The following is a 15,467-nucleotide window of genomic DNA, read 5'->3' as shown; positions in this document are numbered from 1 at the left end:
TTCAAAACTGTAAGTCTGTCACAGGGAATAGAGGCGATCAAGTACAGTCTGTACTTGATCTAGCTGGTGGAGTGCAGAGGAGGCATGACGGGTCCATTTCTTAACCACACTGTGAACTGATAGCTCAAAAATAGCCAGCAGTTGCATTTAAATGACGACAGTCTTTATCAAACCCCAACATACTGTAGGATTTCTATGACGTCTCATCAGGGGCGGACTGACCACTTGGAAACTCGGGCACTGCCCGAGAGCGCGGGGTCAGTAGGGGGCCCCATGAGATGCCCCTGGTACCTTTTTCATAGGCTTTTTTGAGTTTGGGCAAGGACACAGGGGCCCCATGATCCCCTATTGCCCAGGGGCCCCATGAGTTGTCAGTCCCCCCCCTACATGTCATCATGATCCACTGCTCAAGGCCTGAAGAACCAAGAGGCCTGAAAACACGTTGGCTGTATTTGAAGTTCTTAACCAATAAATGTTTAAAAAAAAGGCTTTTAAGTGATGTGCGCTTTTTTAATATGTGCTTCTCAATACCTATATATTTTTATTTTATTTGCTGTGCTGCTCAAGCAGTTATATTGACAAAGTAATTTATTTGTATGTATTTTCCAAATACTGTGATTCATTTTGCGCTTAATTATTGCACAATTTTTTTTGTATCCTTCCCTCTTGTATGATGTAATTTCTTCTTTGCTCACTATAATTCCCTGCTATTATTCCTGCAAGGCACACACTGAGGTGTAAGGAAACATCACTTTTTAGTCTGAACCTTCTACATGCAAAAAAGATATTCTTGAATGCCAAATGTTTGGTGAGTTCACCTATCTGATGAAGACTGTCTGTAGTGATGGTATGCTCCATTCAGACCAGGCACAGAGGCCTCAAAAAGAAATAAGTCACTATTACAACAATTGGAATATTTACCAGTTTTGGATACACTATATAGCCAAACATATTGGGCCGCCGGCCTTTACACAAACATGAACTTTAATGGCCTCCCAGTCTTAGTCCGTAGGGTTCAATATTGAGTTGGCCCCGCCCTTTGCAGCTATAACAGCTTCAACTCTTCTGGGAAGGCCGTCCACAAGGTTTAGGAGGGTGTCTATGGGAAGGTTGGACCATTCTTCCAGAAGTACATTTGTCAGGTTAGGCACTGATGTCGGGGGAGGAGGCCTGGCTCTCAGTCTCCGCTCTAATTCATCCCAAAGGTGTTCCATGGGGTTGAGGTCAGGACTCAGGCCAGTCAAGTTCCTCCACCCCAAACTGGCTCTTCCATGTCTTTATGGACCTTGCTTTGTGCAGTGGTGCGCAGTCATGTTGGAACAGAAAGGGCCCATCCCCAAACTCTTCCCACAAAGTTTGGAGCATGAAATTGTTCAAAATGTCTTGGTATGCTGATGCCTTAAGAATTCCCTTCACTGGAACTAGGGGGCCAAGCCCAACCCTGGAACAAAAACCCCACACCTTAATCCTCCCTCCACCAAACTTTACACTTGGCACAACGCAGTCAGGCAAGTACCGTTCTCCTGGCAACCGCCAAACCCAGACACGTCCATCAGATTGCCAGACAGAGAAACGTGATTTATTACTCCAGAGAACACGTCTCCACTGCTCTAGAGTCCAGTGGCAGTGTGCTTTACACCACGGCATCTGATGCTCTGCATTGCACTTGGTGATGGAAGGCTTGGATGCAGCTGCTCGGCCATGGAAAAACCATTCCATGAAGCTCTCTACACACTGTTGTTGTGCTCATCTGAAGGCCACACCAAGTTTGCGCACTGTCATGTGACATGGCCTACCACTTGGTGGCTGAGTTGCTGCTGTTCCCAGTTGCTTCCACTTTGTTATAATCCCACCAACAGTTGAGCGTGGAATATTTAGTAGCCAGGAAATGTCACGGATGGACTTATTGCACAGGTGGCCACCTATCGCGGGACCATGCTTGGAGTCACTGAGCTTCTGAGAGCGACCCATTCTTTCACAAATGTTTGTAGACGCAGTCTGCATGCCTAGGGGCTTGATTTTATACACCTGTGTCCATGGAGGGGATTGGAACACCTGAATCCAATGATTTGGAGGGGGGGCAATACTTTTGGCAATATAGTGTATATTGTCCCAGAATATGATTGTCTCAGTCAGTCCTGTTATACTCACTGTAATTCCTCTATCCGGCTTGTTGTCAGAGCCGCCATCAGATCCCTGAAATGAGGACCCTCCAGATTGTTCCCAGACAGGCTCAGTGTCCTCAGTGTCGGGTGATTTCTTATTCCAGATGCCAGGTGGGGGCAGGAACTGTCTGTCAGGTGAGTATACATCAATCTGTAGAAGAAGAGAAGAATGCTTTCAGAAGAAATGTATTTCTTTCCCAGGAATTAATGTAATTATTCGCTACATGAATATTAGATCACTTTATAAAACTCCAGTTAATATAATTTCATGAAAAAAATTTGATCACTTTTGTTTAAAATAATTAGGTTTTTTCATGGCTGGGATAATAATCTGTCCCAGAATATGACTGTCTCAGTCAGTCCTGTTATACTCACTGTAATTCCTCTATCCGGCTTGTTGTCAGAGCCGCCATCAGATCCCTGAAATGAGGACCCTCCAGATTGTTCCCAGACAGGTCCAGTGTCCTCAGTGTCGGGTTATTTCTTATTCCAGATGCCAGGTGGGGGCAGGAACTGTCTGTCAGGTGAGTATTATCCAGACTGTAGGTGAAGAGAAGAATGTTACTAGAAAAAAAAAAAATTCTACCCCAGTTATGAATGTAACTATCAGACATGTGAACGGGTACCTAGGCACATCCTAGTCACCCCACGCAACATGCAGAGTGGCAGCGGGGTGCCGGACTCTGGTACTCACACACCTGAACCCTGCACTCCGTACACAGTGCACAGCTGAACCATGCACTCTGTACGTATCACACTCCTGAGCTCTGCACTCTGTATGTAGCCCACTCCTGAGCCCTGCACTCTGTATACAGCGCACTCCTGAACCCTGCACTCCATACACAGCGCACAGCTGAACCCTGCATTCTGTATATAGAGCACAACCATAGCCATGCACTCTGTACGTATCACACTCCTGAGCTCTGCACTCTGTATACAGCACACTTCTGAGCCCTGCACTCTGTATACAGCGCACTCTTGAGCCCTGCACTCTGTATACAGCGCACTCCTGAGCCCTGCACTCTGTATACAGCGCACTCCTGAGCCCTGCACTCTGTATACAGCGCACTTCTGAGCCCTGCACTATGTACATAGAGCTCACCTTAACCCTGCACTCTATAGGTAGAACACTCCTGAGCCCTGTACTCTGTACGAAGCACACTCCTGAGCCCCGCACTCTGTATACAGCGCACTCCTGAGCCCTGCACTCTGTATACAGCGCACTCCTGAGCCCTGCACTCTGTATACAGCGCACTCCTGAGCCCTGCACTCTGTATACAGCGCACTCCTGAGCCCTGCACTCTGTATACAGCGCACTCCTGAGCCCTGCACTCTGTATACAGCGCACTCCTGAGCCCTGCACTCTGTATACAGCGCACTCCTGAGCCCTGCACTCTGTATACAGCGCACTTCTGAGCCCTGCACTCTGTATACAGCGCACTTCTGAGCCCTGCACTATGTACATAGAGCTCACCTTAACCCTGCACTCTATAGGTAGAACACTCCTGAGCCCTGCACTCTGTATGAAGCACACTCCTGAGCCCTGCACTCTTTACACAGCTTACTCCTTAGCCCTGCACTCTGTACATAGCGCACTCCTGAGCCCTGCACCCGGTATGTGGCACACTCCTGAGCCCTGTACTCTGTACGAAGCACACTCCTGAGCCCAGCACTCTGTATGTAGTGCACACATGAGCTCTGCACTATGTACACAGCGCACTCCTGAGCCCTGCACTCTGTAAGTAGCACACTTCTGAGCCCCAACCCTGTATGTAGCACACTCCTGAGCACTGCACTCTGTATGTAGCGCACTCCTGAGCCCTGCACACTGTACGTAGCACACTTCTGAACCCTGCTTCTGAACCGCTTCTGTCTCTGGAAAAAGACCACCAAGGCTGAAATCTGAATCTTGAGCATACTCACGGTCAGTCACAGATCAATTCCAGATTGGATAAAAGTCAGGATGTGACCACAACATACTTGTGAGGATAAAATCATCTAGCCTCACACCAAGCAAAATAAGATTTCCAAGTTTTTTGGTAATCTTCCATGAAGTTGCCTTCTGAACCTTCAGTAAGGTAGGAATAGTGGAAACAGAGACTTCCCTGTCTCTCAAGATCCTGGCTTCAACAGCCATGCCATTAAAGCCAGCAACTGTAAAGAAGGATTAAAGATCATATCTTGTGACAGACGATTGGTTGGGATTGACTGAAAGAATACTCGGGAAGCAGTTACTTTAAAGGCAAATTTGTCTTTTTTACATTTTCAACAATTTAGTAATACAAGGCATGAGAAGAAATGAAAGTACAAGTAGACATAAGAAAAACCACATCACAAGTGTGACGATGATCCATGGGAATAAGTAAAATGGTTTCATACAGAAAAAAAGAAAAATGAAAGGATCAATAACATAATAGCATGTATTACGGAGATATGAATAAACATAGTGTCAAGGAGGGCATCCCCGGCGAGATGTAGGCAACCAAATGAGATAGTTCCGTATATATCAAGAATATAAATCCAAACTAAAACAGAACACAAAAGGAGAAAAAAAAAAAGGGGGGTAGGAGAAAATAAAGATAGAAGAGAAAAAAAGAGAAAGCAGTTGGAGAGACATAGAGAGATGAGAAGAAAGGGGACCGGGAGAAGGGGACGGCAAAAAGCAGGACCGAGGCTATCTTCTTCTATGATCCCATCGGGGTGATCCCGCCAGCTGCATCCGGTGGAAGCAGTAACTTTAAAGCAATCTGGACAACTTCCATGAGAAACCTCACAAAGGCCTTTTGGATTTGAGATATGACCCTGGAGTTCTTCAGGAGTAGATTCCTTGGACAAAGGTTCTTCTGCATCCCCTTCTAGAGGAACATTCTTATTTTCCTCTACCTCATCCTCCACCTATTCCTTCTCTGTTAACTGGAGTAGAGGAGAAGGGGAATGCTTCCATTTGTGACCAAAGCGGTCCATGCCAGCATGAATTCTGGAAAGCTGCTGCTGTACCACAGCAATTCCTCCCTTGTCACAAAGGAACTGGAGGACGGTACCCCAGAAGTAGCAGATTTACCACATAGGAGGAGGGTAACAGAGCTGCACAGAACACAATGACCCCCCAGAGAATACATTATAAGTGGGGCTGTGCCCAGGAGGTTCCTCTTTGCCTGAAGAAGGTATTTGGAAACCCTTACCACCTACACTCTGCCATTGGTAAGACATGGCCTGCTGACATGTTTGTAGGGATCCTTGCTGAGAACAGCAGTCCAACTCAGCAAAGATGGCACTGAGCTATAAGCAACAGGGTTCTGGGTACCTTTTAGGCACCTAGAGCCTCCCAGACTGGTCCTAAACTCTGCTTGAGCTATGTAGCACCTGGGGCACTCAGAGAAGCTACACAGAACCCACAAGTGAGGCATAAGTTAAAAAAATAAAGAACACTTCTGAGGCCCACACTCATGTCCTGCCCCGGGGAAGCGGTCATCAGCAAGGCTGCTGCCAGGACACCCTCTATTTCATGCCACTGGGAGTCCATTCTTCACTGAGCATGGCGGGCTCTGCCACTAATGGCTTTTAGGGACCTGGCTGTTCAACAGAGAAATGTTATTTTGACCTATATAGCAAACTATTTATCTGCAAGGCAAAATATCATTGCACAGGGTCCAGTTTTGCAGGGTCCAGTGCTGATTGGAAACCTTACATTCCATCCCCACGTGTCCAGTGTGGGGTCTTAGCCATAGGTAATAAAGCTACAAAAAGCTAGTCTCCTAATTCCAGCTGGAATCATTGAGAAGCTAGCTATTCTTTCATGCAGAGATTACACAGACATGGCCATCACCTAAACAAAAAAACCCAGAAACCTTGCCTACTGGTGGCATCATAACATAATTGTAATGGATATGAAGATGCTCTGTGTCCCATGATGTATGATAAAGAAATTATATTTGTTTTCATTATTAGATTTTTTTCAAGGTTGGAATGTTAATCTGTCCCAGAATATGATTGTCTCAGTCAGTCCTGTTATACTCACTGTAATTCCTCTATCCGGCTTGTTGTCAGAGCCGCCATCAGATCCCTGAAATGAGGACCCTCCAGATTGTTCCCAGACAGGTCCAGTGTCCTTAGTGTTGGGTTATTTCTTATTCCAGATGCCAGGTGGGGGCAGGAACTGTCTGTCAGGTGATTACCAACCAATCTGTAGAAGAAGAGAAAAATGTTACTAGAAGAAGATGAATCCCCCCCCCTCCAGGAATGAATGGAACTATTCTCTACATGGATGGAGCTCATTTCTCTTTATTGGAATCATTTATATTCGATCACTTTATAAATCTCCAGGAAATAGAATTTTATAAGACAAATGTTATAATGGAGTAGACCCCCCAATATTGTCCTCCATGTGTAGAGACGGTGATATCTCCATACACAGGATGAGCACAGAATACCACTGACATGACTCGTATCGTGCTATCATCTCCTTGTGTATGGAGCATGAATGGGATCAGCAGACAGTGTGAGGCCGGAATCAGCATTGCTAGTGATTGGACGGGAGGATTGTTATCTGCTATTCTATTTATCTCTGCTGATAAGAGCTCTGTACTCATTGGAAGTAATGGGGAGACCCCCGATGACACTGAATAGCAGATATGTAGCAATGGGGGACCCCCTGAAACTGAACAGTAGATGTGTAGTAATGGGGGATCCCCTGACACTGAATAGTAGATGTGTAGAAATGGGGGATCCCCTGACCCTGAATAGTAGATGTGTAGTAATGGGGGATCCCCTGACACTGAATAGTAGATGTGTAGTAATGGGGGATCCCCTGATACTGAATAGTAGATATGTAGTAATGGGAATCCCCTGACACTGAATAGTAGATGTGTAGTAATGGGAGGACCCCCTAAAACTGAATAGTAGATGTGTAGTAATGGGGGATCCCTGACACTGAATAGTAGATGTGTAGTAATTGGGGGATCCCCTTACATAAAGTCAGCCAAATGTGGATTGAAATGAGGCTGTTTCAGCAGGAACTGGCCGAATTTCAATCCATTTATGGGCAGGCTTGTTGTACCAAAGTCAATCTCAGGATCAGTGATCTTTGTATTCTGCTGGTAGGGAAGGATCTCTGTGCTCCGTGGCGGCAGAATACAATAGAACTGCATGAGAGATTCTCCATCAACACTCTTTATGTTAATGGAGGATGAAGAAATTTCCATTCCTTCAACCTGTGGTTGAAGGAAAGAAAATTGCATGTTGTATGTCCTGCCTAAGGCACGGATGTTCATGCCTAATAACACAGATGTGTACAGGGCACTGATTATTGATTGCAGTCGGATCGGAGTCCTGTATGTATGACCTCCTATACTCTCTTCTGTTTTAATAAATATCAGGATAAATTTAATTTTGACATTTAGAAAACTTTTTTAAAAAGTCTATTTCATAGCTGATAACAGAGTGTGATAAGGTTCTAACATTAGACAGCTGTACATAATTGGCTACTTAGGAAGTCTAAAAATTGGATCGATTTTGTTTACAATATTAGAATTTTTTAATAGTTGGAATGTTAATCTGTCCCAGAATATGATTGTCTCAGTCAGTCCTGTTATACTCACTGTAATTCCTCTATCCGGCTTGTTGTCAGAGCCACCATCAGATCCCCAAAATTAGGACCCTCCAGATTGTTCCCAGACAGGTTCAGTGTCCTCAGTGTCGGGTTATTTCTTATTCCAGATGCCAGGTGGGGGCAGGAACTGTCTGTCAGGTGATTATTATACAATCTGTAGAAGAGAAGAATGTTACCAGAAGAAAATTAATCCTCCCCCTTCAGGAATGAATGGAACTATTCTCTACATGAATGGAACTCATTGCTCTTTATTGGAATCATTTATATTCCATCACTTTATAAATCTCCAGGAAATAGAATTTTATAAGACAAATGTTATAATGGAGTAGACCCCCCAATATTGTCCTCCATGTGTCCTGTTATACTCACTGAAATTCCTCTATCCGGCTTGTTGTCAGAGCCGCCATCAGATCCCCGAAATGAGGACCCCCCAGATTGTTATGTGACAGGTCCAGTGTCCTCAGTGTTGGGTTATTTCTTATTCCAAATGCCAGGTGGGGGCAGGAACTGTCTGTCAGGTGATTTCTATCCAAACTGTAGAAAAAGAGAAGAATGTTAGCAGAAGAGTATAAATCACCCCCCCCTCCCCCCCAGGAATGAATGGAACTATTCTCTACATGGATGGAACTCATTTCTCTTTATTGGAATCATTTATATTCCATCACTTTATAAATCTCCAGGAAATAGAATTTTATAAGACAAATGTTATAATGGAGTAGACCCCCCAATATTGTCCTCCATGTGTAGAGACGGTGATATCTCCATACACAGGATGAGCACAGAATTATATAAACAAGACTCAAATAGTCCTAAAGTTTTCTCGAACCCCCAAAGTATTGTATAAAGAGGCAAAAGATGTCATGATGGACATACAGTATACCAATGCCCAATGAAAAAGAAAGAAGCCCACAAGTTTAGGTTCTGTGCACCAGACTGCTGCTCGTGATGTGGATCAGGAAAAGGATCCCTGGTTCACATTACTTTTTGAACCTCTCAAACATTTACAGACTACACAATCCTGCTGGATCTGCCTTTTTTCTCCTCCACCGCAAATCCGTAAACTCAAAAATATACTGGAAATCAATCCTAAGACACCTTATATATTCAACCACCAGCCTACTCCAGTAAATGTGCAAATACCAAACGCAATGAAGTTCCAGAGGATACGTAGATAACCACAGTATGGGCAGCTCCAACAACTCATCTGACCAGCAATGGGATATGAGCACAAAACAACAAATAAAGGAGCGCTCCCAAACCTGTGGAAATCAACAGAGTCACAAGCCCAGGAATAGTAATAATTGAAATTCAGTTTACTGTCATGACGGGTGGGAGTGCCCAGATTGATACATCACCAAGCCAGTGGAGAGGAGAAACACATACTCCCAAAAGCTGGAGGATGACGCATAATCCTGGACCCAACAGTAGGTAGCTCAGCCTAGGAGCCTCAGGACAGTGTGAAGGGTATGTAGATGGAAGCCACCGGAATCACTGAGATGGCGCGTCCACGTCACGTGTCCCGGATTCGGTTGTTATGTCATACACCTGGCGAGAGACCGCCCAAACAAGGGCTGGTGAGGGCAAACTGGAAACCTAGGGGAGCACTCAAACCATGTCAAACCAAAGGAGAGAAGCTGGTCATCATGATAACATGTTTTAGGGACTTGTCCTTTCCTCAGATCATGTCAATGGTCAATGTCATGTCAATCACCGGGTCCCAGCCACCAATTTTTGGTCCGGATTCTGATCGTTGGTGAAGCTGAGAGAGGAGAGATCAGTGTGCAAACAACACAGGTCTCTCTCCCGCCAGCAAGGGATGTGCTGCTTTCTATCTCTCTGCACAGCAGAGATCGCCGTATCTCAAAAATTGGCCGGTCAGGAAGGGGGGGGAAATTTTACGAAGCTGAAGTGGTTATAAAAGATTTTGAGGAGGAATGTAATGTCTCCTGCAATAGATTTAAAGCAAGGGGGTATCCAGATAAGGTCCCTTAACAGGAATACTATAGGCAAAAAACAAGAAACGAGATCACCTACTCATAGAAAATGTGGATAGGGATCAGAAGGACCTTATCTGAATTATTGATGACTAACTCAGTCTTACAAGACACATGCCATTATGGCTCCTGTCTAAATTGGCCCTAGTATGTGTATGTATGAATGTGCGTTAAGGACCTTAGATTGTACGCCCCTTGAGGAATAGGGACTGATGTGAATGTCCTCAGTCCCCCCATTATTGTCCTTAGTCCCCCTCCCATTAATGTCCTGCCCCCCTCTTACAGCACCAAATTGCTGTCCTCAGCTTTCCCCCACAGAACCCCATTACTGTCCTCATTCCCCCCAATAATATCCCCAGTCCCCCCAATTACTGTCCTCAGTCCCCCCATTAATGTCCTGCCCCCTCTTACAGCACCAAATTGCTGTCCTCAGCTCCCCCCTCCCCCCAGCACCCCATCACTGTCCTCAGCTCCCCCCACTAGTATGTGTATGTGTGAATGTGAGTTAGGGACCTTAGATTGTACATCCCTTGGTTAGGGACTGATGTGAATGTACAATATGTATGTAAAGCGATGTGTAAATTTGACGGCGCTATAAGTACCTGAAATAAATACAAATGAAATGTGCACACAAAAAAATCATTTTTTTTTATTTTTCTTGCATGTGATTGAGTATTTTTTGTAAAGTGAAGCTTCACCTCATTTACTAAGCTATGGAGCAACTGCACTTAGCAAAGTGCACAGTCTATTTGCCTTTAGTAAATCAAACCCAATGAGTCTGATTGGTCTGAATGAGGGTTTCACATTTACCCAGTTCATTTGACATAAGGTTAAAAAAAAACATTTCTGGTAAAATTCCATCTGGAGGTGTAAAATTGCTGAAAATGCAGCAAAACGTGCAAATCAGTATATGGTAAATGGATAAGAGAGATATGTGGGTCCCTTTATACCGGGGGCACTTTGAATGTATGATCTCTGCATATAACACTGTATAATGCTGTCACATTGAAAGAAATTATTCAAACGTATGATTCGGCACTTATATTGATGGCAAGCTTGCAAAATATTTGGTTTTTATGATTAATCATAATATTAAAATGTGTGAATTGTTGCCTTAAACCGATGATATTATTTTATTCTTCAGTAAAATAGCTGAGATATAAGCTATAGCTGAGACCGAAAAATATGAATAAATTAAGCTGAGATAGTAAAATAAGACAGGAGTTAGCTGAACTAGCCATCTAGCTGAAGGCTAAGTATTCTATATTAAGGTACAGCTGGTTAAAAGTCTCTGGTAGTAAAATGTCAACGGTATTGGGAGTACTCATTATAGACTTACTATTACCGTATTTTCCGCCATATAAGACGCTCCGGAATATAAGACGCACCCAATTTTAAAGGAGGAAAATCTAGAAAAAAAAGATTCTGAACCCAATACATATAGTAATTCATCCCCCATATAGTAATTCATCCCCCATATAGTAATTCATCCCCCATAGTAATTCATCCCCCATAGTAATTCATTCCCCATATAGTAATTCATCCCCCATAGTAATTCATCCCCCATATAGTAATTCATCCCCCATATAGTAATTCATCCCCCATAGTAATTCATTCCCCATATAGTAATTCATCCCCCATATAGTAATTCATCCCCCATAGTAATTCATCCCCCATATAGTAATTCATTCCCCATATAGTAATTCATCCCCCATAGTAATTCATCCCCCATATAGTAATTCATCCCCCATAGTAATTCATCCCCCATAGTAATTCATCCCCCATATAGTAATTCATCCCCCATATAGTAATTCATCCCCCCTATAGTAATTCATGCCCCCTATAGTAATTCCTCCCCCCTATAGTAATTCATTCCCCATATTGTGTCAATTCACTTACCTTTGCTCCGCGCGTTCCTCTCGCCGTGTTCCCGCGCCGTTCCGGTCTTCAGGGCTGATCCACAAGCAGAGGGGGTGATGACGTCAGCGCACACCGCCGGGTGTACTAAGATGGCCGACCGCTCCAGAGATAGGCCAAAGCCGCCGCCTTTCCTACGGCCGTGGCCGCGCCTGACGGATTCTCTCTCTATTCGTCGTATAAGACGCACCAACTTTTCCCCCCCAGTTTTGGGGAAGAAAAAGTGCGTCTTATACGGCGAAAAATACGGTACTTAATGTTTTTTTATAGTATCTGTGTGTATTTAGTATATGTTTCTAATATTGATACATATATAGATTAGTGATTATACATTGATATGTTGTAAAGATACGTTCTTAAGTTATATTATCATTTAAATATGAATAGCTGAGGTTACATCATTAGCTTATAGTATTATGTACATCAGCATCTGTACCTGTCAATCAAAAACATCATGTGTGTAGCGTCCCCTCCCTTCTATGATATTGCTTTGCTAGCAGTACTAATTTCCATAAAAGGTATTAAGATCACTCGTTATGACGCTTTTTCCTTCATAAAAGGTCCTTAAGGGACAGTTGGGGAACACTCTCACACTCTAACACTGACACTCTGACACACACACACACGTCTAGGACCTTCTGAGAAAATCCAACAGGTGCATGCTGGAAGACAAGATCGTCACTTCCGTCTATTTCTGGCTGCTTCACAAAGTCTCGAGAAGGACAAGGAGAGCATGAAGGACAGAACAGCACAGGGCCGGATTTCTATGACAATAATAGTGACTTTCCTTTAAACTTTTGCTTGATATTTCTACAGTAGTTTTATCTACGTGGAACTGTTCATGATACGCTTTACATTGTTATTTTAAACTATCGTGTGATAGAATTAAATCACACTTCATTTTTTATTTCAATGACTCTTTCATTCATAATCGCCTCAAGTCACTAAAAGAAGTATTATATGTGTCTAAAATCCAACACACACACACACATATATATATATATACACGATTAAGTGGATTCTGCTGCCTCTATTCTATTGTGCTCATATAAATACATATAAAGTCCACATATAGAAAACCCCAACAATTAGTATTCTTTTTGGGAAATTTCAGATCATTCCAAATTAACACAGATGATTAATATTATTAGTCAAACTTTACCCCAGACTCTTGATGTTGTGTAGAGCCGGTATGAGTTGCCTCAATCCTTTACTCTCAATATTACATGAACTTAGATTTACTTCTATCTCTCTGCAGGATTGAAGGATAAAGGACAACACAGAGCAGTCCAGAGGGCTGAGGGGGACATTGGAAAAGTCAATGTTGTTTGATCCAATACATTGTGACACCAGAGCCTTATTCCTGCTCTCATGGAGATAGTAGAATACATTAAGAAGATCTCTGTTGCCTCTTGTTGGTTTATCAGATCTTTGTTTTGTAGTTTTCTCCCGGATCCAGGTGATGACATGTCTGGCAGCCTGAGTAGACAATTCTCCCACATGAGACTTTAACATGGATCTAGTAGTAGAGTCTGAGAAACCACAGAGGAAACGGAGGAATATTTCGGCACGGCCATCTTCATAAGATTCAGCCTTATCAAGTGTTTCCTGTAATCTGTCAGCATCATAGTCAATAAAATGGACTAAAGCAGCAAAGAACTCCTGAAGAGTGAGATGTAAGAAGGTGTAATCCACATCAGGGGGCTGACCAGATTCCATCAGGAAAGATGAAAAGAGATGTTTATCATTTCTCACACTGAATGACTCCAGATGACGCTCATCAAATACAATCATGTGATTCATGACTCCATGTTCTGCCATCCACCCCATAGATGTCAGCAGTTCCCGGGCAGTGTGAGCACCATCTGTATTCTGGCTGTGATTGGCCAGAATGTTGGAGACAAAAGTCACAAAGAGTTGTGTCACTGTTTTGGGCAATGATGTCATCAGCTGATCAGTGATTGTTGGTTGGGCTCTGAAGCACATTGATAACACTGTACAGATGATCCAGCAGTATGCTGGGATATAACAGAAAGTGTACAGCGTGTCATTCTCCTGCACATAATGAAAAGCCTTCTCTGACCATTCCTCATTTCCAAAGAAATGATTGAAGAAGATCCGTCTGTCTCTTTGCAGAAATCCCATGATCTCCACTATTCTCTGGAAAACATCAGTATTAACTGATCCCAGTCTGGTTGGGCGGCTGGTCATCAGTACAGAGCAACCCTTAAGAAGACTCTGCCTCACCAAACTGACCACAATCTCACCAATATCTGTTCTCTGCTTTGGATTGGACAGTTTACTTGATCTGAAATCTATTTGGTGAATACTTTCATCCAAGCCATCAAATATAAACAGAAGTCTCTCTGGATCTTCTAAAATATCTCCAATCTGACCCTCCAGATACGGATATTGTTGAAGAATTATCTCCTCCAAGCTGACCTCTCCCAGTCTATTAAGGTCCCGGAATCTGAAGAAGAAGACAAAGGCAAATCTCTGGTAGTGTTTTCCGGTCACCCAGTCATAGACAAACTTCTGTATCAGTGTGGTCTTCCCTATTCCTGGCACTCCGCTCACCATTACTGCATGTGGTACACACTGGGACTGGTGGTTCCATCGGAACAGCTTGTTGGGGGTAATGTGTTCCAGTCTAGTCTGTGTTTTCTTCAAGCATTCCTCATGTTTTACCCCGGTCTGTATTAGCTCATTCTGGGGACGCTGCCGGAAATGATCAGTGGAGACTACAATCAGCTTCACATAACGCTCATTGATGAGGAATCTTTGTGGTTCCAGGGTAGTTCCTGGGGGTCTATGCTCCACTAGAGTCTCAGTCTTCTCCATCAGATGATGTTTGTGCTTTTCCTGAATGTCTGGGAATATAATGGAAATATTTTATGACTCAGGCTAAGTCAGACGTTGACAATGTTATATTTAGCTCAAGCAAAACTTTGTGACATATTCTGTACATAGATATTTGGGAATGTACTACAAATACATATCATTTTAACTAATTGAAAAACGTAGTGTACAAACCTACATACTTAATCAATACCTGAGAAAAGATTAGTTGTATAAATTAGTTGATTGTAGTTCAAAATGTTTGTGATTGGCAAATCTTATCAACAGTTTTTCTTAAGGATATAAACTTTTTCTATATGAATTCTATTTTTCGAAATGAACTGTTACTCCAGATCTTCTGAGCTGTTGGTCTTCATGAATAGAAGTCTTGCTGCAATGGGGTTAATTTGCAAAAAGCATATATCCTGTTCACTCAGCGAAGTTAATTTCTACTTTGCAAGTGATTTATTTCTTAGTTTATTGAATTAGATGGAGTTCTGCTGACCTCCATCATCCAACCACAAGCTTTTTTAAAAATGTCCCTTGCTTGTGATTTGATATTCTATATAAGATGAATGCTCACCACATTCACTAAGAAAATTCCATTGCAAAGTAAAAATGCTCTACCCCTTTAGTAAACCAACCCCAATGTGTCTGTGTTATATACAGCATTCAGAGGTCACTTTCCCAGTGCTGATTGGAACATTACAGGAATCTAACTGGTAGATATGTGAACTCTGCACACAATTTAAATCTGGAGAATTACTTTAACTCATTCAACATGTACTTATTTATTATTTCTCTAAGAACATGCTTATGCAAGAAACTGTTTAATCTTTTCCAGCCCAGCAAGGTAACAATAATTAAAGATTAACACTATACTGCCAAAAGTATTGGCCCCGCCCTCCAAATCATTGGATTCAGGTGTTCCAATCCCCTCCATGG

General features: G+C 43.1%; 1 protein-coding gene across 1 annotated transcript in view; it reads right to left on the bottom strand.

Annotated features, from left to right (window-relative positions):
- Positions 1–2,010: 2,010 nt before the first annotated feature.
- The window catches only part of LOC149433903 (NACHT, LRR and PYD domains-containing protein 12-like), a 39,786-nt gene continuing 26,329 nt past the window's right edge, over positions 2,011–15,467 (bottom strand). Inside the window, exons 7-12 of the mRNA XM_089664294.1 lie at positions 12,847–14,554; positions 8,143–8,307; positions 7,763–7,927; positions 6,184–6,348; positions 2,541–2,705; positions 2,011–2,316 (exon numbers count right to left, since the gene is read on the bottom strand). Of these exons, the coding sequence (XP_089520420.1) occupies positions 2,148–2,316; positions 2,541–2,705; positions 6,184–6,348; positions 7,763–7,927; positions 8,143–8,307; positions 12,847–14,554 (2,537 nt within the window). The 3' untranslated portion in view covers positions 2,011–2,147. The remainder of the gene's footprint in view (positions 2,317–2,540; positions 2,706–6,183; positions 6,349–7,762; positions 7,928–8,142; positions 8,308–12,846; positions 14,555–15,467) is intronic.

Source organism: Staurois parvus, unplaced genomic scaffold (assembly GCF_062004578.1).
Source record: "Staurois parvus isolate SC_StPar_1 unplaced genomic scaffold, SC_StPar_1.0 ptg001879l, whole genome shotgun sequence".
Classification (NCBI taxonomy): domain Eukaryota; kingdom Metazoa; phylum Chordata; class Amphibia; order Anura; family Ranidae; genus Staurois; species Staurois parvus.
The sequence above is the reverse complement of the archived record's forward strand: the minus strand, read 5'-3'. Positions and strand labels throughout refer to the sequence as shown.